The 23,097-nt window shown below is 42.3% G+C and overlaps 1 protein-coding gene across 1 annotated transcript in view; it reads left to right on the top strand.

Annotated features, from left to right (window-relative positions):
- VEPH1 (ventricular zone expressed PH domain containing 1) overlaps positions 1 to 23,097 on the top strand; it is a 409,378-nt gene that overhangs the window by 257,814 nt on the left and 128,467 nt on the right. The window contains exon 10 of the mRNA XM_075864020.1: positions 10,176 to 10,315. Within this exon, the coding sequence (XP_075720135.1) occupies positions 10,176 to 10,315 (140 nt within the window). The remainder of the gene's footprint in view (positions 1 to 10,175; positions 10,316 to 23,097) is intronic.

Here is a 23,097-nt window from a genome sequence, read left to right as displayed (position 1 = left end):
CTGTTCTGCTGGGCCTGCCTTGGCTTCGACTACATGCCCCAGTCCTGGACTGGAATTCTGGAGAGGTTCTCCAATGGGGCTCCAAGTGCCATGGTCGTTGTCTGTTGCAGATCCATCCTGTCAAGCCTTCTCTGCCTCAGTCGCTGTTGGGACTGCCTCCCAATTTTGCTCAGTATGCAGATGTTTTCAGCAAAAAGGAGGCTGAGACGCTGCCTCCACATCGCACCTATGACTGCCCCATTGAACTGGTTCCTGATGCCTCTCTTCCCCGTGGACGGGTATATCCTCTCTCCTTGCCTGAGTCTCTATCCATGTCGGCCTATATCAAGGAGAATCTGGAGAGGGGTTTTATACGAAAATCTTCCTCCCCGGCCGGGGCTGGATTCTTCTTCGTTAAAAAGAAGGATGGATCCCTTCGTCCCTGCATTGACTACAGGGGCCTCAACCTGATCACAGTCAAGAACAAATACCCGTTGCCACTCATCTCTGAGCTATTTGATCGCATACGAGGGGCCAAAATTTTTTCTAAGCTAGACCTGCGTGGGGCTTACAATCTAGTCCGGATTCGCCGGGGTGACGAATGGAAGACGGCATTTAACACCCGGGACGGGCACTACGAATACCTGGTGATGCCCTTCGGACTGTGTAACGCTCCCGCAGTGTTTCAGGAGTTCGTTAACGACATCTTCCGAGATCTCCTCTATGTCTGTGTTGTTCTTTATCTCGATGATATTTTGATTTTCTCCCCAGATCAGACGACTCATCGGAGGCATGTCCGTCAGGTTCTATTACGATTGAGGGAGAATCATTTATACGCCAAGCTGGAGAAGTGCGTCTTTGAGAAGAGTTCTCTGCCCTTCCTGGGCTACATCATCTCGGATCATGGCCTCAAGGTGGATCCTGAGAAAGTGACGGCTATCCTGGAGTGGCCACGTCCCCAAGGCTTAAGGGCAATACAGCGGTTCCTGGGATTCACCAATTTCTACCGGCAGTTTATTCCTAACTTCTCTTCTCTGACGTCTCCCATCTCGACCCTTACCAAGAAGGGTGTGAATGCCAAAGTGTGGACTCCAGAAACAGAGTCTGCATTTAATAGCCTGAAGAGTGCCTTCACTTCAGCCTCGATCCTCCATCATCCTGACGTATCTCGGCAGTCCTCACTGGAAGTGGACGCTTCCTCTGTCGGTGCAGGTGCACTTCTGTTCCAGAGGAGCTCCAAAGGAAAGGCAGTAATATGTGGCTACTACTCTAGACTGTTTTCTTCTGCTGAGCGCAATTACTCCATTGGAGATCGGGAGCTGCTGGCCATCAAATTGGCTCTGGAGGAGTGGAGACATCTTCTGGAGGGCGCTGCTCACCCCATCCTGATCTTCACCGACAACAAGAACCTCACTTACCTTCAGTCCGCTCAAAGACTTAATCCTTGTCAAGCCAGGTGGTCGCTGTTCTTCACCCGTTTTTTGTTTGTGCTCCACTACCGTCCCGCGGACAAGAATGTGAGGGCCGATGCCCTGTCCAGATCATTTGAGACGGAAGACACGGTGGAGTCCCTTCAGACCATCATAGACCCGTCCTGCATTGTCACTGCTAATCCTCTGCAGGTTAGAGACATCCCTCCTGGGAGGACTTTTGTTCGGTTGGTAGACAGGAGAAGAATTATCCGCTGGGGACATAGTTCTAAACTTGCTGGGCACGCCGGTGTCCGTAAAACCCGAGACCTAATTGCTCGTCACTTTTGGTGGTCCACGCTACCTAAGGATGTTCTGGACTTTGTCTCTTCTTGCACGGTGTGTGCCTCTAACAAAGTGACTCACTCCAAGCCTGCCGGTCTGCTTCAACCTCTGCCTGTACCCAATGCCCCCTGGCAGCACATTGCGATGGACTTCGTCACAGACCTCCCCCCCTCAGCAGGATGTAACACTGTCTGGGTGGTGGTGGACCGGTTCTCTAAGATGGCTCATTTTATCCCACTGACCGGCCTACCTTCTGCTCCTCATCTGGCAAGTTTTTCATTCAGCACATCTTCCACTTGCATGGCTTGCCTCTTCACATTGTGTCCGACCGGGGGGTTCAGTTTACCTCAAGGTTCTGGAGAGCCCTCTGTAAACTCCTGGATGTGAGATTGGACTTTTCCTCTGCCTATCACCCCCAGTCCAATGGGCAAGTTGAGAGGATCAACCAGATCATGGAGAATTATCTCCGCCACTTCATCTCTTCACAGCACGATAACTGGGTACAGCTTCTACCATGGGCCGAATTTTCTTACAACAACCACACAAGTGAGTCCACCACTTCCACTCCGTTTCACATCATGTACAGTCAACATCCCAGAGTCCCTCTTCCTGTGTCGACTTCATCTCAGGTTCCCGCTGCTGACTCTGCATATGGGGACTTTCTGCAAATCTGGCAACAGACCCGGTCCTCTATTTTGCTGGCAGTAGATCGCATGAAGCGAAAGGCAGATACTAAGAGAGGAGAGCCTCCTCAGTATCTTCCGGGGACAAAAGTCTGGCTGTCCTCTCGGAACATTCGCTTGAAGGTGCCCTCATACAAGTTCGCTCCCAGGTTCCTTGGACCATTCGAGGTCCTGCAGCAGATCAACCCTGTCGCTACAAGCTTCGGCTGCCTCCTACCCTCAGGATTCCCAACTCCTTCCACATCTCCCTCCTGAAGCCTGTGATCCTAAACCGCTATTCCAAGACTCCCAGCCCTGCGGTTGCTCCCAGCGGCTCCTCGGACATCTTTGAGGTCAAGGAGATCTTGGACACCAAGAGAGTGAGAGGAAAGACCTTTTATTTGGTGGATTCGAGGGGGTTTGGTCCCGAAGAGAGGTCCTGGGAGCCAGAGGAGAACCTCAATGCCCCTACTCTTCTAAAGAAGTTTCTCTCTCGCTCCGGTCCCAAGAAGAGGGGGCGTAAGAGGGGGGATACTGTAATATCCGTGGCTGCGGGCTGTTAGCTCCAGCCTTCCGCTGACAGCCGCAGCCACGAGTCGGCAAGCGCTGGCCCCAGCCTCCTCCTCAGGAGACGCCAGTGCTTGCATCCACTCTCCTCCGCTGGAGCCCGCAGGGTGCGCGCGCACGCTCGTCCCCGCTCTTAAAGGGGCAGCGCGCGCACCGGACATCTTGAACGACCTTTGACCCGTGAGTACCCTGGGCTATAAGAGGGGTCCAGCCCCCTAGGTCGATGCCTGAGCGTTGTTAGTTTTCCCAGTCTGTCTTGCAAATGGTCCCTTAGTGTTTCCCGTTCCTGTTGTTACCCGTACCTTGTTCCCCGTTCCTGTTTCCCGTGCTTTGCCCTAGTATCAAGTCGTGCCACGTCCTGTGTCACCTGCCACGTCCAAAGGAATCTGCCACGTCCTGTGTCATCTGCCACGTCTGGAGGAATCCGCCACGTCCTGTGTCATCTGCCACGTCTGGAGGAATCCACCACATCCTGTGTCATCTGCCACGTCCAGAGGAATCTGCCACGTCCTGAGGAATCCGCCACGTCTGGCGCAACTTGCGGCTCCTGTGTCATCCGCCACGTTTGGCGCCATCTGCTGCACCCATCTCATCTGTGCCAGTGCTGCGGCCACCATCTGGACTATTCAGGTACCCTTGTGCGGGACATTGTATTTCTGGGGTGTCCTGTTGTTTGGCCAGCTGGCTCCCCGCTGCGGCGGTACGGCCTAGTGGGTCCACTAACCCGCTCCGTGACAGTACGCTCAGGCCATGGACCCCGCTGGTCAACCTGAGACGTGACACATACATACATACATACATACATACATACCTGGGTTAATGTCATCAGAAATTAATTTACCGATTTCCTGAGTCAGGGAGTAAAAAAAAATCTTACTTGGGGGAAAAGCCACGCAAGCATTGGAGGAACATATAACCCCCTGCAGATGTTGCCCCTGGTCAGATTCAATTTCAGGACTGCAATACTGTGTTGTTAACCACAAAACTGCCCATGGTAAGTTTTGGTCTTATAAATTGTAGACTCAGATATTTTTCCTTACACACTTGGGCTCCCACTTCGAAAACATAATTTTCTTGTGAACATATTACTATTAAATGTACTGAATTTTATATTACAAACACACAAATATGTAGCTTAATTGTTTATTCTAGAAACCATTTCTTCATGGAATTCAGCAACTTAAATGGAAACAGTCTTGCAACATTGTCATATAATATACAACTATAAAATGCCCCAAACCAGCCTGGAAGGTCTACTGCTCTACGCTGAGGTCTGTTTGTTATTATGATTTATAGATGGTCTTGAGTCATGAGTCAGTCTTGTAATTGATTGCACATGTGGAAATAGATGTAAGAAAAAGGAGATCCCCTGCAGAGTATTCATGCGTACCTCTGCGATAAATGTAAGCATACTGAGAGCCAGGAATTTATTTGGAACACATGGTGTTTAGCTAATTCTGCAAAATCACAACTATTTGATTTCCAAGAATTTTGCAACAACAAAAGCAGTCTGTCTATAAGTAATCTGAAAAAGTGATAATATTAAGAAGCCTAAAATGTGTGTGGCAACAAGAGGCTGCCAATTTCTATGACCAACAGAATAACATCAAATATAGGTAACTGTTGAGTAATTTAACAAGCTTTATGTTCCTTCCGCTCATTTAAAATATGACATTTCTGAGATACAGCTAGTCAGCGTACTATAAGGCTGGATTCACACGAGCATGTTCGGTCCGTAAAGGACGCAACGTATTTCGGCCGCAAGTCTCGGACTGAGCACACTGCAGGGAGCCGGGCTCCTAGCATCATAGTTATGTACGACGCTAGTAGTGCCTGCCTTTCCGTGGAACTACTGTTCCGTACTGAAAACATGATTACAGTACGGGACAGTTGTCCCGCAGCGAGGCAGGGACTCCTAACGTCGTACATAACCATGATGCTAGGAGCCCGGCTCCCTGCAGTGAGTTCGTTCGGGACTTGCAGCCGAAATACCTTGCGTCCTTTACGGACCGGACATGCTCGTGTGAATCCAGCCTTAGAGGCTTAGTATCTTATATTTTAAAAAGGGCTCCATTACATTCAGGCACAGTTTAGGCTAGGTATGGCCAAATATTAGCTTGCGATCTACTGGTAGACATCATATCGGACCAGTAGATCTTGATTTTGGGCTACTAGGCTGTTCTAAAGCTGGTTTTAACAGAAAATTGATGAACAACATTCTCAAATGATTTGGGTTTTAGCAAACCTTTCACCAATCTTTTCTAGTGAAATGCTCAATGGCAAATCATATAGGGACTTGTGAGTCTCGGCCAGACTGTTAGCTGGTGTTTGTCTCACGCATCTCCTACAGCTAATATACTATCGATCACAGGAGTTGGAGCTGCATTGTCATGTATAAAGAAGGCATGGCCGTAGAGCACGTACAGTAAGTAATTAACTGTGCCTGCTATCACTATTATGGGCGGACATCTGAAGAAGGATCAGGCAAAAAAAATAACATCAGCATCCTTCACACACCACATGTACCTGTCCCTGGTCACATGGTTGATCCCCTAACTCAGGCTCCACAAAAATATAGATCACATACTGAAATGTTTCGGCTACTCTAGTTCTAGGCTATTGCCTACATTGTGTTCTGCTCAATCTGGCTCTTTCTATAAAGATGCAATTTACAATGATGATTAGTTGTGAAAATAATTATGCTAAATTTTTCTACATCTTTGTCTTTTGTCATTTCTGTACAGTTCATGACAGAAACTGTAAGTCAACTGTAGGGGACATTTTACGTTGATTTCATATCGGTTCTATCAGCCTTAATACTGGCATTAGGCCACCACAAACACTGACTTTGTGTTACTATTTCCACACGTGCAATAATAATAATTTCCAGAAATCATTGCATTACACAATTCAGTACCATGGTGTCAATGACAAATCACTTCCACTATGTCAGAGGATATATGTAATAACACCAGATCGGGAAAGTACCGTAGTTAAGTTTCAGTTGGCCATGAAGTGAAAATTGTTTACAACCATGCATAATTAAGATGTGGACTGCAGCATTGTATAAACATTTGTGGTGTGCAACTAGTCTGTATTTCTATGTCTGCCTTTTGTGGCTGCTTTTTGTCAAATGTCCTGCTATAGATTCTTAAAAAAAAACAGAACCTTGCACGCAGATCGCCGGAAACAAACAGCAGCGGCCACAACTCCACTAAAAGCATGAATAGCAATACAAAATAAGTGCAAATAACAATAAAACATAATTCAATAATGAGACAACTGCTTCCAATAGACAAGCAAAATTAGCAATTCTGGCATTAGCAAAGCCAAGTAAGCCTGCCATTGGAAAATGAATGTATTAAACTTTTTTTTTCAATTGTTATGAAACACCTTCTTAATCTTTTGAGTTGGATTTTTATTAACCCCTTCCCGACCACTCATTGTCTTGTAACGGTGAGTAGTGCAGGTCCAGAATCTATGGCGTTGTCTTTTGGCATCACTGTAGAAAAGGTTTATTAGTTCTCCAGTGAGCGCTCATTATCTAAGCAGGAGCTGTTGCTAAACTGCAACCCCAGCTGTTTAACCCTGTGATGGCCGTGGTCCGTGACTGCGGCATAATCAAGTGGGACTCCCCTCTTTGATCGGAGACTGGGGGAACCCTCTGAAGTCAGCCCTGGGAACATAGAAAGGACCCCAGGGCTGTCAGTTCTGTAAGCCTGCTGTTAGGGCACACTATTTGTTGCCCTAACAGCAGCCTGTGTCATAGTGACGCAGTGTAATGTATCAGCATACAGGAGTATGCTAATACATTATAAATATTAAATAAAGTTACTAAAAAGTTATCCCTTCATGGGATTAAAAAAAAAAGTAACAAAAAAAATAATAAAGAAATGTCCACAAAAAAGTCATTGTTTAGTATAAAATATATTTTATTGCCCATACATTACATAAAAACAAAAAACCTACGCATATTAGGTATCTACACAACTGTAATAACCTGAAGAATTAAATGAACATGTTATTGAGCATGAAACATGAACGGTATAAAAAACAAATTGCCAAAAATCGCTTTTTTCTATATTCACATCGCAAAAATAAATTATATAAACTACATAGTAATTTATTTGTACCTCCAAACTGTGCAGGAAAAACCTACAATTTCTCCCACATAAAACAAGTGTGACTTACTCGACCCTGCAATCCAGACACTGGTAAACATCTGGGTCGTGGAGTCATTGAATGACCTTAGTAGCACAGAGGGGTGCTCATCTTTTCATACCTGTTCTGGAAAAAGAAGAGAAAAAAAGACCCGCCTATATCTGACAATCAGAGAGAAAATATGCTCTTTAATTACAAAGGGGGGTTGATAACATGAATGAATGATTATGTTCTCACCCTGGGGTCTACTAATGACATACCAGGTACAGGAGGATGGTCACAGATCATCCTCCTTTCCCTGCACAATGTCAGTGTATCACGTTGCCCCTCTACCTTCTGCTCCTACACAGACGCTGAAGCAGGTGCTGCAAATCTATGCAGCTCCTGCTTCAGCATACTCTAGCTTGGTCTAAATTGCGGCAAGAGAGGTGATCTTTGTCTTGTTTTAAAGCCAGGAAGTGGCGATCAAGCCTATTACACTAGCTTCAAAATAGGACTTAATTCCTCCTATAGGACTGTCCTGCTCCTCCATCTCCCCTGCTTCGTGATAGAATATATTAGCAATCAGGAGTATAAGACACCCGCCAGCTAATAGCACTGGTCTAGACGTACATGTACCTATAAAATTATACACTTGAATTTAACTAAGACTGGTGACATAAAACACAAACCTATGATGTAGAATGCAGCATAAAACAGATTCTTGGCCTAGAATCAAGACCTACTGATTGTTACTGTGAGGGCTCCCTGTAGAATGCAATCTCATTTTTTGCTACCGCTAATATACAGTATGTATCTTCTAATGGTATACACAAGTCATTCTTTTTAATTAAACTAGTTTCATTTGGGGGAAGTTTTAATTTATAAGTGTGTTTCACTGTAATGATAAATGAAGATACTTTATAATAAAGCCAAAATGATCTGGTGAAGCATAGAACACAGAAATGTTAAAATGCACAAGGTCCTGATGTATTTAATCCTATATATGGTCAGAAGAAATAACCCCAGAGTATACTTGGATTTAATGTTGATCGAGCGTTTATTCGTACAAAGTTGTGCAAACAACGCCACAAAGTTAAAGACCACAAGATTCTCTAGTGCACAATACAATGTAAATTGTGTACTCAACGAATAAGCAATGGGGAGACTAAGCAATTCTAAAAAAAAATTCAATCTGTAACTTGTCTTTGTTAATGATTTATTTATTAGCTAATTTCATGTATTACCTCTCTGTATTGAGGTCTATGGTATTTTGGGATGTGTAGTTCTTCTATGTTGTACTGTAAGTGATTTCAAAGAATCAGACATATTAGCGGATAGTGTGACCTCTCATAAGAACAAGCTCTAAATTATGGAATCATAGGGAAAAATTATAATTTACTGTGCGGCCCCCAAGTGTAAGGCAAATTCATATGGTACAGCTGCCTTTCCCAGGATAATGATCAGGCGAGAGCGCTCCTGTACACTGGGAGTTCAGCCTAACCATGAAGGACAGAAGGGCTACTGTTTTTTCCCCTCTGATATGCATTTATGTATTTTTTCTTTTTATATGCCCAGCCATGTTCTGTGTTCTCTATATGTATTTAGCCAAAGACAAGAACAGATCTTGAGAGACCTGTTTTTAACCTAATATGATATATGGAGAAAACTTCATTTACTAATACAGCTGTGTAAAAATATTATACGTGTGTGCCTACCCTTTGATCCAACCCTGGCTGTTGGTGAAAAACAGCCCTTTGATGGAGTCATAGGCTGCATTTGAGGGCCCCCAAGATATGTCAGGTTGACCACAACTGAGCCAGAGTGTATGCTAGTGGCCAATAATAATGTCTGACACTTGGTCCAGGGGCGTTGAGTGGCAAGTGCTGTGGTGATGGATCATAATGAGACCCCTATAATACTGTCACTCAGGGATCCTATCGCAAGCCACACAGGTGGGAGGTGGCATGGCACATATAGCTACTTAGCCACTATTAGGGGACCAATGGGATAGGTAGAGGCCAGGTAAATGTGAACTGTGTTGGTCATTATTGTTTAAGACATGCATAAAATAATTCTGAGTTCTTCATGCTGAATTGTATGAGAAAAAAAGCAATTTAGGTTATAAAAATGATTTTTCTTGATCTCTAATGGGATCATCAGATGTGCTTTAAAAAGGGATGGTAGAAGTTATTATATTCACTTATGACACCTTTGAAGTATTCATGAGAGGTCCTTTTTTCTAACAAGGCTCTTCTGATGAAATATTATGTTGTGTTTTTAGTTTACATTTTGACCACAGCAACTGTGCTCTAGAAAGATATTATTGCATTGTGTACAAATTCTCTGTCTTGAGGCAGATTTGTTTGGAAGATTGCAGGAAATACATACTTTCCAGGAAAATGTCAGATTTGTCTGGAGTATTGTGGCGTACTGTGAAATTTTGGATCAACAGTTTGTCTTTTCCTTGTGTGTCAGTGGTTCATTAGTGACTAAAATGTTGTTCTCCCTTTGCAATAATATTTTTTTTTATTCTAGTGTATCTACAATACAAACATAAAGCAACTTTGCAAATAGTCTTGATGAGGAACATGCTAGCTTTTTGTTTAGACAGGTGCTTTGCAGATCTATGCGTCTCCATGGTTACCAACTACTAACAAACTATATATTCTGATCCTTGAAGTCATGTGTTACTCACTTCCAATGGTCTTTAGGTTAGCATTTTGTTAAATGCATTAGAGCAATTCAAATTGTATGCAAAGGTTGACATAAGACAGACCTACTATATTCATGTGCCCTATAACGTAAAAATTCCCTATATTAAGTAATTTATGTTTTTCCGTACATCACCTTTGAGGTGTCTCCTCAGTCACCCACAATGTGAAATAAGAGGTTTTAATGTATGATTTCTTAAAAAGGTACAGCTAATTATTAGAACATGGGGGAATAATGTTTTTTTTTGCCAGTACCAGTAAGTAATTAGTCTAATTATATTAACAGATTATTAATGTATGCATTCTTTTATGGGTTGAGTACCGTGTCTAACTCTAATATTGTGCATGTTTATTCCTAGATACATTTAAAAGCTCTGTAGCAAAACTGTTCTTCAGCTGTCCGATGAAGGCTCATTACTGCCTGTACAGTAAATCCAGTTTTATACTCATCAGCCGACATCCACAGATATGGATACATATCATGTTTCTCTTTCAACAGGTGCGTGCAGATTACAATTGTAAGTATAACAAGGGGGCAATAAGCTTTATGTTAAAGAGAATCTGTCACAGACGTGCAAGCTTCAGTAATAATGAAGAATGTGCATCTGTGACTGCGAACTGCTTTCTTAACCCCTTAAAGACACAGCCTGTTTTGGCCTTAAAGACACAGCCAATTTTTTCAAATCTGACGTGTCATTTTATGTGGTAATAACTCTGGAATGCTTTTATGTATCCAAGCGATTCTGAGACTGTTTTCTCGTGACACATTGGACTTTATGTTACTGGCAAAATTTGCTCGATACATTCAGTATTTAATTGTGAAAAACACGGCTTGTAAGACAGATAGTAATACCACACAAAATTGTTGCTAATTAACATGCCCCATATGTCTACTTTAGATTGGCATAGTTTTTTGAACATCCTTTTATTTTTTCTAGGACGTTACAAGGCTTAGAACTTTAGCAGCAATTTCTCACATTTTCAAGAAAATTTTCAAAAGGCTATTTTTACAGGGGGCAGTTCAGTTGTTAAGTGACTTTTAGGGCCTTATATATTTCTAAACCCCCGATAAGTCACCCCATTTTAAAAACTTCACCCCTCAAAGTATTCAAAACAGCATTTAGAAAGTTTCTTAACCCTTTAGACGTTTCACAGGAATTAAAGCAAAGTAGAGGTGAAATTTACAAATTTCATATTATTTTGCAGAAATTCATTTTTAATCCATTTGTTTTGTAACACAGAAGATTTTACCAGAGAAATGCAACTCAATATCTATTGTCCAGATTCTGTTTTTAGAAATATCCCACATGTGGCCCCAGTGTGCTTATAGACTGAAGCACCGGCCTCAGAAGCAAAGGAGCACATAGAGGATTTTGGGGTCTCCTTTTTATTAGAAAATATTTTAGGCACCATGTCGGGTTTGAAGGGCTCTTGCGGTGCCAAAACAGTGGAAAGCCCCCAAAAGTGACCCCATTTTGGAAACGACACCCCTTGAGGAAATTATCTAGGGGTATAGTGAGCATTTTGACCCGCATGTTTTTTGCAGAAATGGTTGGAAATAGGCCGTGAAAATGAAAATCTACATTCTTTCAAAGAATAATTTTTAGGACTAAAAGAGAAAAAGCACCGCAACATTTGTAAAGCAATTTCTCCCAAGTAAAACATTACCCCACATGTAGTAATAAATGGCTGTTTGGACACACGGCAGGGCTCAGAATGGAAAGAGCGCCATTTGGCTTTTGGAGCTCAAATTTAGCAGGAATGGTTTGTGGAGGCCACGTCACATTTGCAAAGCCCATGAGGGACCAAAACAGTGAAAACGCCCAAAAAGTGACTCCATTTAGGAAACTACAACCCTTGAAGAATTCATCTAGGGGTGTAGTGAGCATTTTGATCCCACAGGGGTTTCATAGATTTTATTAGAATTGGGCAGTGAAGATAAAAAAAAAACCTTTTTCTTCAATAAGTAGTTTTAGCTCAAAATTTTTCATTTTTTCAACAAATAAGGGAAAAAAAAAAACCCAACATTTGTAAAGCAATTTCTCCCGAGTACGGCAATACCCCATATGTGGTCATAAACTGCTATTTGGGCACAGAGTAGGGCTCAGAAGGGAAGGCGCGCCATTTGCTTTAGGGGTACAGATTTTTCTGGATTGGTTTCTGAGCACTATGTCGCATTTGCAAAGTCACTGTGGGACCAAAACAGTGGATCCCCCCCAGGGGTGTAGTGAGCATATTAACCCCACAGGTGATTGGCAGAAATTGGTGTGCACTCGATGTTGCAGAATGAAAATGGGATTTTTCCCATAGATATGCCAGCTTGAAAAGACAGCTCTCTAATTATTATGCTGTGTTTCCCGGTTCTAGAAACACACTACATGTGGCCTTAATCTTTTTCCTGGGCATTCGACCAGGCTCAGGAGTGAAAGAGTACCATGCGAAATTGAGGCCTAATTTGGCAATTCACAAAGTATTGGTTCACAATTGCAGGGCTCTGATGTGAAGTAATAAAATAAACCCCTGAGAAGTGACTCCATTTTGAAAACTGCACCCCTCAAGGCATTTATTAAAGGGTGTAGTGAGCATCTTCACCCCACAGGTATTTTCCATGAATGATTGCGCTGCGGTAGGTGCAAAGTAAATATTTCAATTTTTCCCTAGATATGCCATTTCAGTGGCAAATATGTGGTGCCCAGCTTGTGCCACTGGAGATACACACCCCAAATTGTTAAAAGGGTTCTCCCGGGAATGGCGACACCATATATGTGGAAGTAAACTGCTGTTTCAGCACACTGTAGGGTTCAGAAGGGAGGGAGCGCCATTTTGCTTTTGGAGCGCAGATTTTGCTTGTAGTAGTTTTGTTTGGAGTTTTACTGGTGTTTCCGTTTATAATGTGGGGCATATGTAAACGGGGTAGAGTACATCAGGGGCATAGTCAGGTGGTATAATAATGGGGTAAACAATAAAATAATCCAAAATTGTGTGTTACGCTGTGAAGCAATCCTTTCCTTATGCCCCTTTTGGTCCACACCGCACCATTGCAGTTTGGGGAATTTTGCTGGAAAGTGTTGTCCTGGTATAATACGGGCACCCTCGCTTCCAGCAGATATATTTGGGCCCTCCCCTTCCTGGCTCTCTAATTTTAGGGGCCTTAATAATTCGCCACTTGAAACAGAAGAAATGTTCCCCTTGGTCCTGCACAGTTGCATATTTTTTCTTTCCTGACTTATTGGAGCCTTAACTAATTGTATTTTTTCATAGATGTAGTGGTATGAGGGCTGTTTTTTTGCAGGACGAGCTGTAGTTTTTATTGGTGCATGCGACCTTTTGATCACTTGTTAGGCCTTATTCACACGAACGTGTCCGTTTTGCGCGCGTAAAAAACGCAGTGTTTTTCCTGCGTTGCAGCTCCGTGTGACATCAGTGTATGGTGCTTGTCAGCGTTTTTTTACGCGCGTATGTCATCCGTATGTCATGCGTTATTTACGTCAGCAAAATAAAATGAAGGGGGTGGTTTTCTTTTTCTCATCATTTCTTTAGCAACTGTTGCATGAATCACGCACAGCACACGCATATGCGTCCGTGTGCTGGCCGTGATTTTCACACATCCATTGACTTCAATGGGTGCGTGATGTGCAAAAACGCACATGTATAGGACATGCAGTGAGTTTCACGCAGTGGACACGCTGCGTGAAAAACACTGAATGGCCCCATTGACTTGCATAGGTCCGCGTGACGTGGTTATTTTCACGCGCGTAACACGGATGTGAAATACGCTTATGTGAATTAGGCCTTATCCTTTTTTTTTGGGAGGCCAGATGACAAAAAAACAGCAATTCTGGCATATTTTTTTAGCTATTTTTATACAGCATTCACCACTCATCATAAATTACATATTAACTTTATTCAGCGGGTCAGTCCGATTCCGGCGATACCTAATTTATTGCACTTTTTTATGTTTTACAACTTTTTGCACAATAAAATTACTTTTGTAAAGAGAATGTATTTTTTCTGTCTCCAAGTTGTGAGAACCATAACTTTTTAATTTTTATGTCGATGGAGCTGTATGGGGCTTGTTTTTGCGAGACGAGTTATAGTTTTTATAGGTATCATTTTTGGATACATGCGACTTTTTGATCACTTTTTATTTCAATTTTTGGAAGACAAAGTGACCAAAAAAACTGCAATTATGGCAGTATTTTTTAGTTTTTTTTCCGGCGTTCACTGTGCGGGATAAGTAACATAATATTTTTATAGTTCAGGTCGTTACGGACACGACAATACCAAATATGCATGGCTTTTCAATAATAAATTATTTGATAAGGGAAAAAGGGCGAAAAAGTGTTTTATGTTATTACTTGAAACTTTTATTGTATTTTTTACAACTTCTATTTTTACTTTTTTTCCACTTTTTTTTTCACTTTTCTTTAGTGCCACTAGGGGACTTGAAGCTCCAACTGTTTGTTTGATGTTCTAATACATTGCACTGCCTATGTAGTGCAATGTATTAGAACTGTCAGTTGTTCACTGACCTCAAGCCGATCAGGCTCCGCCTCCGGACAGGGCCTAATCGGCTTCCGTAAGGGCAGACAGCAAGCCATTGTTAGGCCTCCTGTTGCCATAGTAGCAGTCGGCAGCCTTGCCATCGCATGGCAGGCTGCCGATTTGCTACATACCACTAAGATGCAGCAATCGCATTGGGTCGCGGCATCGAAGGGGTTAATGGCAGGAATCGGAGCTAGCTACAGTTCCTGCCAATACATCTGGGTGTCCGTTGTAACATTCACCCACTGCTGATGACGCCGGCGCCATCTTGCCGATGGTACCGGAAGACTTTTAGGCACCGCCGACGAGCGGGACATAGGAGGCTTTCGTTGCTGGCAGAACGGGAGGTAAGTATTAGGCCTCCGATCACCTTTACAGCCACCGGCAACCCAGTGATCACGTCGGTGGAGTGCCGGTGGCTAAAAACTCCTCACATGCCGGGATCTTTATTGAACGCAGCATGAGAGGTTAATCGGTCAGATCGGAGGCTCGCTCTGGTCCTGGCTGATACCTTAGGGTGCCAGCTGTAATATACAGCTGTCACCCGGCGGTGATGGCGGTTACTCAGCTCCTGAGCTAGCTCCTTCACCTTCACATACAGTTACGTGGAAATGCATTAAAACACCAGTTTCCATCACATAACTGTACGTGATTTTGCGGGAAGGGGTTAATGTGCGAGCGCTGTGACAAAAGCAGTGGCATCTTTGCAGTAGTGCCGACAACTACATATAAGGAGTTAAAAATGTCTGCAGCTAAAAGGGAACCTGTAAAATTGTACATGTAGTATGATGTTCAGGCAGAATGTTATGGAGTGAGAGGAGCTGAGCAGATTTATATATATATATATATATATATATATATATATAATTCTGTTAGAAAATATTTTATATAACTTGTAATTCATTGATTTAAAACCATTCTCATTCTGGGTTTTATAGTCCAGTGGGTGGCGCTACTCATTGATTGACAGCCTCCCCATAGAGAAATAACTGTCAATCACTGATTAGGACCGACCGCTGGACTCTTAAATAGGTTTTCATATCTCCTAATGTTTATTTTTTTTCACAGATCTAATAGATGATCAAAAGTATAATTATTGTAATTATGTTTTGCCAACTACTACAGAAGTTGTGTTCTTATACCCTTTAAAGAGAGACTCACACTTATAATACATTAATTATAGTTTATTAAATTTAATATTAACCCCTTCCCGCACCTTGACGTTAATGCACGTCAATGTGTGCAGTAACTTCGCGCACCTTGACGAGCAGTAACGTCAGTGCTTTGACAGTTAACCGCCGCGCGGCGCTACACCGCAGCGGCGGATAACTGTGCAGGGCGTCTGCCCTGCTCTCCCCGTTGCCGATCAGTGGCCTGTCGCCGCTGAAATCGGCAATTAACCCCTTTGATGCGGTGGTCGATTGCGATCACCACATTGAAGAGGTTTACAGCGGATCGGCAGCCCCCCACATGTATTTGCGGGGGCTGGCGATCCTTCTCACGGCAACCAGAGGCCAGACAATGACCTCCGGGTTGCAATGTACGGAAGCCTCGGAGGATCAGCCTCCAGCCGGTCCTCCGATGCTTCCTGTCAGTGTGACTGTCACGTCACAATGACAGTTAGAACACATTACACTACGTGTGTAGTGTAATGTGCTCCAGCAGCGATCAGAGCTGCAAGTCTAAGTGTCCCCTAGTGGGACAAGTAAAAAAAGTAAAATAAAAGATAATAAAAATGTTTTTAAAAAGTGTAAAAATAAAAGTTAGAAGTGACAGAAACAAAAAATGCTTTTTTTCCTATAATAAGTCTTTTATTATAGGAAAAAAATTAACACGTTAAAAAAAGTACACATATTTGGTATCACCGCATTCGTAACGACCCCAGCTATAAAACAGTAATATTATTTTTCCCGCACGGTGAACACCGCGAAAAAAATAAACAAAAAACAGTGCTCGAATCACAATTTTTTGGTTACCAACCCTCCCAAAATATACAATAAAAAGTGATCAAAAAGTCGCATGTACGCCAAAATGGTACCAATACAAACTACAACCCGTCCCGCAAAAAACAAGCCCTTACACCGCGTTTTTGACTGAAAAATAAAAAAGTTATCGCTCTCAGAATATGGTGACACAAAAAATAATTTATTTTATAAATAAGTGATTTTATTGCACAAACGCTGCAAAACATAAAAAAATTATATACATAAGTTATCGCCATAATCGTACCGATCCGCAGTATAAAATATAATGGTAATTTATAGCCCAGGGTGAACGCCATAAAAAAAAAGAATAAAAAACTTTGTCAGAATTGATGGTTTTTGGTCACCTTGCGTGCCAAAAAATGGAATAAAACGTGATCCAAAAAATTTCTGGTACCCCGAAATGGTACCAATGAAAACTACAGATTGTCCCACAAAGAATAAGCCCTCACACAGCTCCGGTGGAGAAAAAATAAAACTGTTCTGGCTCTCAGAATATGGCGATGCAAAATGTTCAGTGTTCCAAAAGCGGATAAGATTGGGCGCCATTTATCAGTGCGACACTGACCACACATCTGCGTATTATTATTTATTTACTGCATTATTATACCCTGATGTACCCCGCACAGATTACATATGCCCCCACATTATAAATTGAAACACCAGTAAAACCCCAAACAGAACTACTACCAAGCTACATCTGCGCCCCAAAAGCAAAATGCCGCTCCCTCCCTTCTGAGCCCTGCAGCGTGCCTAAACACCAGTTTACGTCCATAGATATGGCATCGCCATACCAGGGAGAACCCGGTTAATATTTTATGAGGTATTTGTCTTCAGTGGCACAAACTGGGCATAACATGTAGTGCATTAAAATAGCATATGAGTTGAAAATTGTCATTTTCACTCTGCACCATCCGCTGCACATTAACCCCTTTGCGCACCACGACATAGCATGTCATAGTGTGGGGGTGATGTATGGAGCGTCTCACGTGAAAATAAAGCATTTAAAACGGCAAAATCACTGTTTTTTGGTCACCTTGGCTCTACCTAAAAATGTAATAAAAATGTAAAGGATCTGCCAGACACAGCTTCTGTGTCGACGCCCGTGGGTAATCAGTCTGCACCTGCTCCTAAGTCTGAGAGAGTGACACGATCTTCTACCAGTCAGGCTGGGAGGAAGAGGAGTGGCAGAGCCTATCACAGCCTGGCCAGACGGAGCTAGCTCCCACTGTCTAGCTGTCTAGCTGTCTAGCTGTCTATTTATACCTGCATTTCCTGCTCCTCCTTTGCCTGTGATTCTTTTCTGTTTCCTGGCTCTGCTGCTCCTGCTATGATTATTGACCTTGCTTAATTTTTGACCCTGGCTTTACTGACTACGCTCCTGCTCTGCGATTTGTACCTCGTGCACTCCTGGTTTGACTCGGCTCGTTCACTACTCTTGTTGCTCACTGTGTTGCCGTGGTCAACTGCCCCATTTCCCTTAGCTTCTGTGTACCCTTGTCTGTTTGTCTGTCGTGCACTTATTGAGCGTAGGGACCGTCGCCCAGTTGTACGCTGTCGCCTAGGATGGGCCATTGCAAGTAGGCAGGGACTGAGTGGCGGGTAGATTAGGGCTCACCTGTCTGTCTCCCTACCCCGTCATTACAAAAAAGTGCTCAAAAAGTTGTATGTACCAAAAAATGGTACCAATAAAATCGACCGCTCGTCCCTCAATAAATAAGCCCTCATACCGCTCTATTGACTGAAAAATAAAAAAAGTTGTGGCTCTTGGAACGCGGGGAGGAAAAAACTAAAAAGGAAAAGAAAAAAATGGATCAGTCCAGAAAGGGTTAATTACTTTCTAATGAAAAACCATTTATGACCACACGTGGGGTATTGCCGTACTCGGGAGAAATTGCTTTACAAATGTTGGGCAGCTTTTACCCCCTTTATGAAATTGAAAAAATGCAACATTTTAGTGGAAGAAATGTCGATATTCATTTTCACGGCCTAATTCTAATAAATCCTGCAAAAGACTTGTGGGGTCTAAATGCCCACTATATCCCTAGATAGATTCTTTAAAGAGGCTCTGTCACCAGATTTTGCAACCCCTATCTGCTATTGCAGCAGATAGGCGCTGCAATGTAGATTACAGTAACGTTTTTATTTTTAAAAAACGAGCATTTTTGGCCAAGTTATGACCATTTTTGTAGTTATGCAAATGAGGCTTGCAAAAGTCCAAGTGGGTGTGTTTAAAAGTAAAATTCCAAGTGGGCGTGTATTAGGTGCGTACATCGGGGCGTTTTTAATACTTTTACTAGCTGGGCGCTGTGAAGAGAAGTAACATCCTCTTCTCTTCAGAACGCCCAGCTTGTGACAGTGCAGATCTGTGACGTCACTCACAGGTCCTGCATCGTGACGGCCACATCGGCAGCAGAGGCTACAGTTGATTCTGCAGCAGCATCAGCGTTTGCAGGTAAGTCGATCTTACCTGCAAACGCTGATGCTGCTGCAGAATCAACTGTAGCCTCTGGTGCCGATGTGGCCGTCACGATACAGGACCTGTGAGTGACGTCACAGATCTGCACTGTCAGAAGCTGGGCGTTCTGAAGAGAAGAGGATGTTACTTCTCTTCACAGCGCCCAGCTAGTAAAAGTATTAAAAACGCCCCGATGTACGCACCTAATACACGCCCACTTGGACTTATACTTTTAAACACACCCACTTGGATTTTTGCAAGCCTCATTTTCATAACTACAAAAATGGTCATAACTTGGCCAAAAATGCTCGTTTTTTAAAAATAAAAACGTTACTGTAATCTACATTGCAGCGCCTATCTGCTGCAATAGCAGATAGGGGTTGCAAAATCTGGTGACAGAGCCTCTTTAAGTGGTGTAATTTCCACTTTTGGGGGGTTTCCACTGTTTTGGCCTCTCAGGGGCTTTGCAAATGTGACATGGCACCCAAAAATCATTTCAGCTAAATTTGAGCTCCAAAAGACAAATAGCACTCCTTCCCTTCTAAGACCTGCTGTGGGTCCAAACAGCAGTTTATTACCACATATGGCATATTTCCGTAATCGGGAGAAATTGTTTTACAAATGTTGGGGTGATTTTTCTCCTTTATTCCTTGTAAAAATTAAAAATGGCTACCTTTTTTCAGAAAAAAAGTAGATTTTTTTTACCTTTACAGAATAATTCCAATGAAGTCAGCAAAACAACTGTGGGGTCAAAATGCTAACTTTAAACCTAGAAAAATTCCTTGATGAGTGTAGTTTCCAAAATGGGATCACTTTCCGGGGGTTTCCACTATTTTGTTCCCTCCAGTGCATTTCAAACGTGACATGGCACTGAAAACGATTCCAGCAAAATCAAAATTTCAAAAGCCAAATGGTGCTCCTTCCCTTCTGAGTCCTGCTGTGGGTCCAAACAGCAGTTTATTACCACATATGGGGTATTGCTATAATCGGGAGAAATTGCTTTACATATGATGGGGTGTTTTTTCTCTTTTATTCCTTGAAAAAACTAAAAATTTCTACGTTTTTTCAGAAAAAAAGTAGATTTTCATCTTCACATACTAATTCAAATAAATTTAGCAAAAAAACTGTGGGTTCAAAATGCTAACTATACCCCTAGATAAATTCCCTGAGGAGTGTAGTTTCCAAAATTAGGTCACTTTTGGGGGGTCTTTATTGTTTTAGTCCCACAAGACCTCTTCAAACCTGACATGGTACCTAAAATATAGGCTAAAAAAAAGGAGGCCCCAAAATCCACTAGGTTCTCCTTTGCTTCTGAGGCCTGTATTTCAGTAAATTAGCGCACTAGGGCCACATGTGGGATATTTCTAAAAACTGCAGGATCTGGGCAATAAATAATAAGTTACATTTCTCGGGTAAAACCTTCTGTGGTATAGAAAAAAATGTATTACATATGAATTTTGTAAAAAATCTAACACCAGGATTTATGAGCCACTACATGGACACACGTCACGTCCCCCATCAGACTGACTCCAGATGCCTTAACTCCTAAGTCATCACCCCTATAACCTCAGTTTTATTGCCCCTGCTAATCTTAATGATATATCACTTCATGTACTAATTGTCTTTGTGTAACATCTAAATGTTGTGCTTTTTTCTAAGTCATTCATTTGTAAACTGCCTGAAGAAGGAGCCTCTGCGCTCTGAAAGCTTGCATATAGAACTTTTATGGTTAGCCAATAAAGGTATCATACCTATTATACTTTTGTCTTTTTTGACACAAAAGTATTTAACATTTCATATTGTCTCTGGCTAACACGGTACTACACTATTTTTTACTGTACTTCGTGAAAATGGAGGATACCCCAATGTACCGAACACAGATGGATCTTAAAAACCTACCTAAGAAACTGGCACAACTGAATAGCGACATATTCTTCCTAACCAGATGCAAAAAGGAGAATCTTATCCCCAAAGGCCTCATGATCAAGAACCCAACGGAATATACCTACAACACTCACTTTTCACAGAAACTTTGCTACAGATCATCTGAAAGACTGCGGAATCACTTTATTGGATTTTTTTACAACAAGAAAAGAACCATCCAAAATGAGATTAATTCCCTAAGTGATACAATACAAGGACCTGGATCAAGTCTAACCAAGCAAGTATTAAAGGAATTCTACAATAAATTACAAAATCAACTTATCATCTGCAAACAAAAGAAACTCCACAGACTAAGGAAGAAATCGGGTCTCAAAATACAAGAAGGAAAGCAAAATCCACATAACCATTTGGATATACCATCCTCTGTTGTAAACCTCTCTCAGTATGAACCAAGCAAAATGGAAATGAATGTTCTATCTAAAGGACTTACATTTTGTCCCACTAAACCACTTGACAGAGCCCAGTTTTGCAGTGACGTGGAGGAATACTTCCGCAGATTGCGGCTGAAAGAATTCTTTTCTGAAAAAACAGATATGACATCACAAGCCGGGATGGGAAAAGAAACATCAAGAAAGAAGAAGACGACAAACTGGACCCCACAACCTGGATACAATCAAACTCTGGATTACTACATAGACTGCTTCAGAAAAAAAGTTAAATCTGAGATCTTGGACCAACAACACAAAGTAACACACAATCTCAGCATGGAGGAAAGGAATGCACAAAATCACTCAAATCCAACAGAGACATCATCATCAAACCAGCTGATAAAGGAGGTGCTGTAGTAATTCTGAATACATCTGACTACATCCAGGAGGCACACAGACAACTCTCAGACAGAAAATACTACACCCTGCTTAATGAAGACCCCACCAAACAATACACAGTAGAACTTGTCCATATCATCAATAATTTCAACGCTGTATCAGACAGTTTAATGGACCTTATACTGGACAATCCCAGAATGGGAACATTCTACATGTTACCTAAAATACATAAAGAAGGCAATCAGGGAGACCAATCATTTCAGGTGTTGGGACTTTAACTGAGAATATTTCTGGCTGGGTGGAAAATCTTCTAAAGCCCTTGGTGAGGTGCACACCCAGTTATGTCCAGGACACCACAGACGTCCTCTGCAAACTCTCAGCCCTAGGTCCACTACCAGAGGGAACAATATTGGCAACTATGGATGTGGAATCTTTATATTCTAACATCCCCCATGAGGATGGCATAGCCGCATGCCAACACTTTCTTCAAAAGAACAATCTAGCGACAGAGCCAGCCCTACAACTCATCAGGTTCGTACTCCATCACAATTATTTTTTATTTGACAAAGACATATATCTGCAATGTATGGGAAGCGCTATGGGTAGCAAAATGTCACCACAATACGCTAACCTGTTCATGGCCAAACTAGAGGAAGAGTTTTTATCAACCTGCGCAACTAAACCTCTAGCATATTTCCGGTACATTGATGACCTGCTGATAATCTGGACAGGCTCTGAACATGAACTGCTTTCTTTCCATAAAAACTTCAACAAGTTCCATCCTACCATCAAACTCACTCTCAACTACTCTACATCTCAAATACATTTTCTGGACATGACCATATACATGAGAGACAATACCATACAAACAACAATCTACCATAAACCTACAGGCCGTCCAGGATATCTGAGATGGAACAGCTTCCATCCGAGACACATAAAGAAATCCATCATCTACAGCCAGGCTCTGCGATACATACGGATCTGTTCAGACTGTGAAGACACAAAACAACACCTGATATCACTGAGGAATACATTCTTACAACAGGGATACCATCCAAGGATTATAGATGATCAGATCTACAGAGCAACAAGAATACCAAGGAGCAATCTTCTGGAGTACAAAAAGAAGGAAGACAACAGCAGGGTTCCCCTAGTGGTCATATACAACCCACAAATGAACATCTTGAGGAAAATTGCTGCTGATCTCCAACCTATATTTAACAAAGACAATAAACTGAAGGAAATATTCCAAGATTTACCACTCCTTGCCTACAAACAACCACCAAACCTAAGGAATCTCCTGGTCAGAAGTGCCCTCTCACCACCATCAGAAACTGGCACTTTTCCTTGCAACAGTAGAAAATGTAAGACCTGTACCAACATCTGGTCATCAAACACCATCCAGATACCAAACACACAGCAGGACTATAAAATCACTGGCTCGTTCTCCTGTACATCCTCCAATGTAGTTTACATGATCCTGTGTACAAGGTGCATCAATAAAGGAATCTACATTGGAGAAACAATACAAAAACTACAAACCAGGATGAATCTTCACAGACATACAATAAAACAGGAGGTG

The sequence above is a fragment of the Rhinoderma darwinii genome, chromosome 4 (genome assembly GCF_050947455.1).
Source record: "Rhinoderma darwinii isolate aRhiDar2 chromosome 4, aRhiDar2.hap1, whole genome shotgun sequence".
Lineage (NCBI taxonomy): Eukaryota > Metazoa > Chordata > Amphibia > Anura > Rhinodermatidae > Rhinoderma > Rhinoderma darwinii.
Note: the sequence above shows the minus strand (reverse complement) of the source record. Positions and strands in the feature narration are given on the sequence as shown.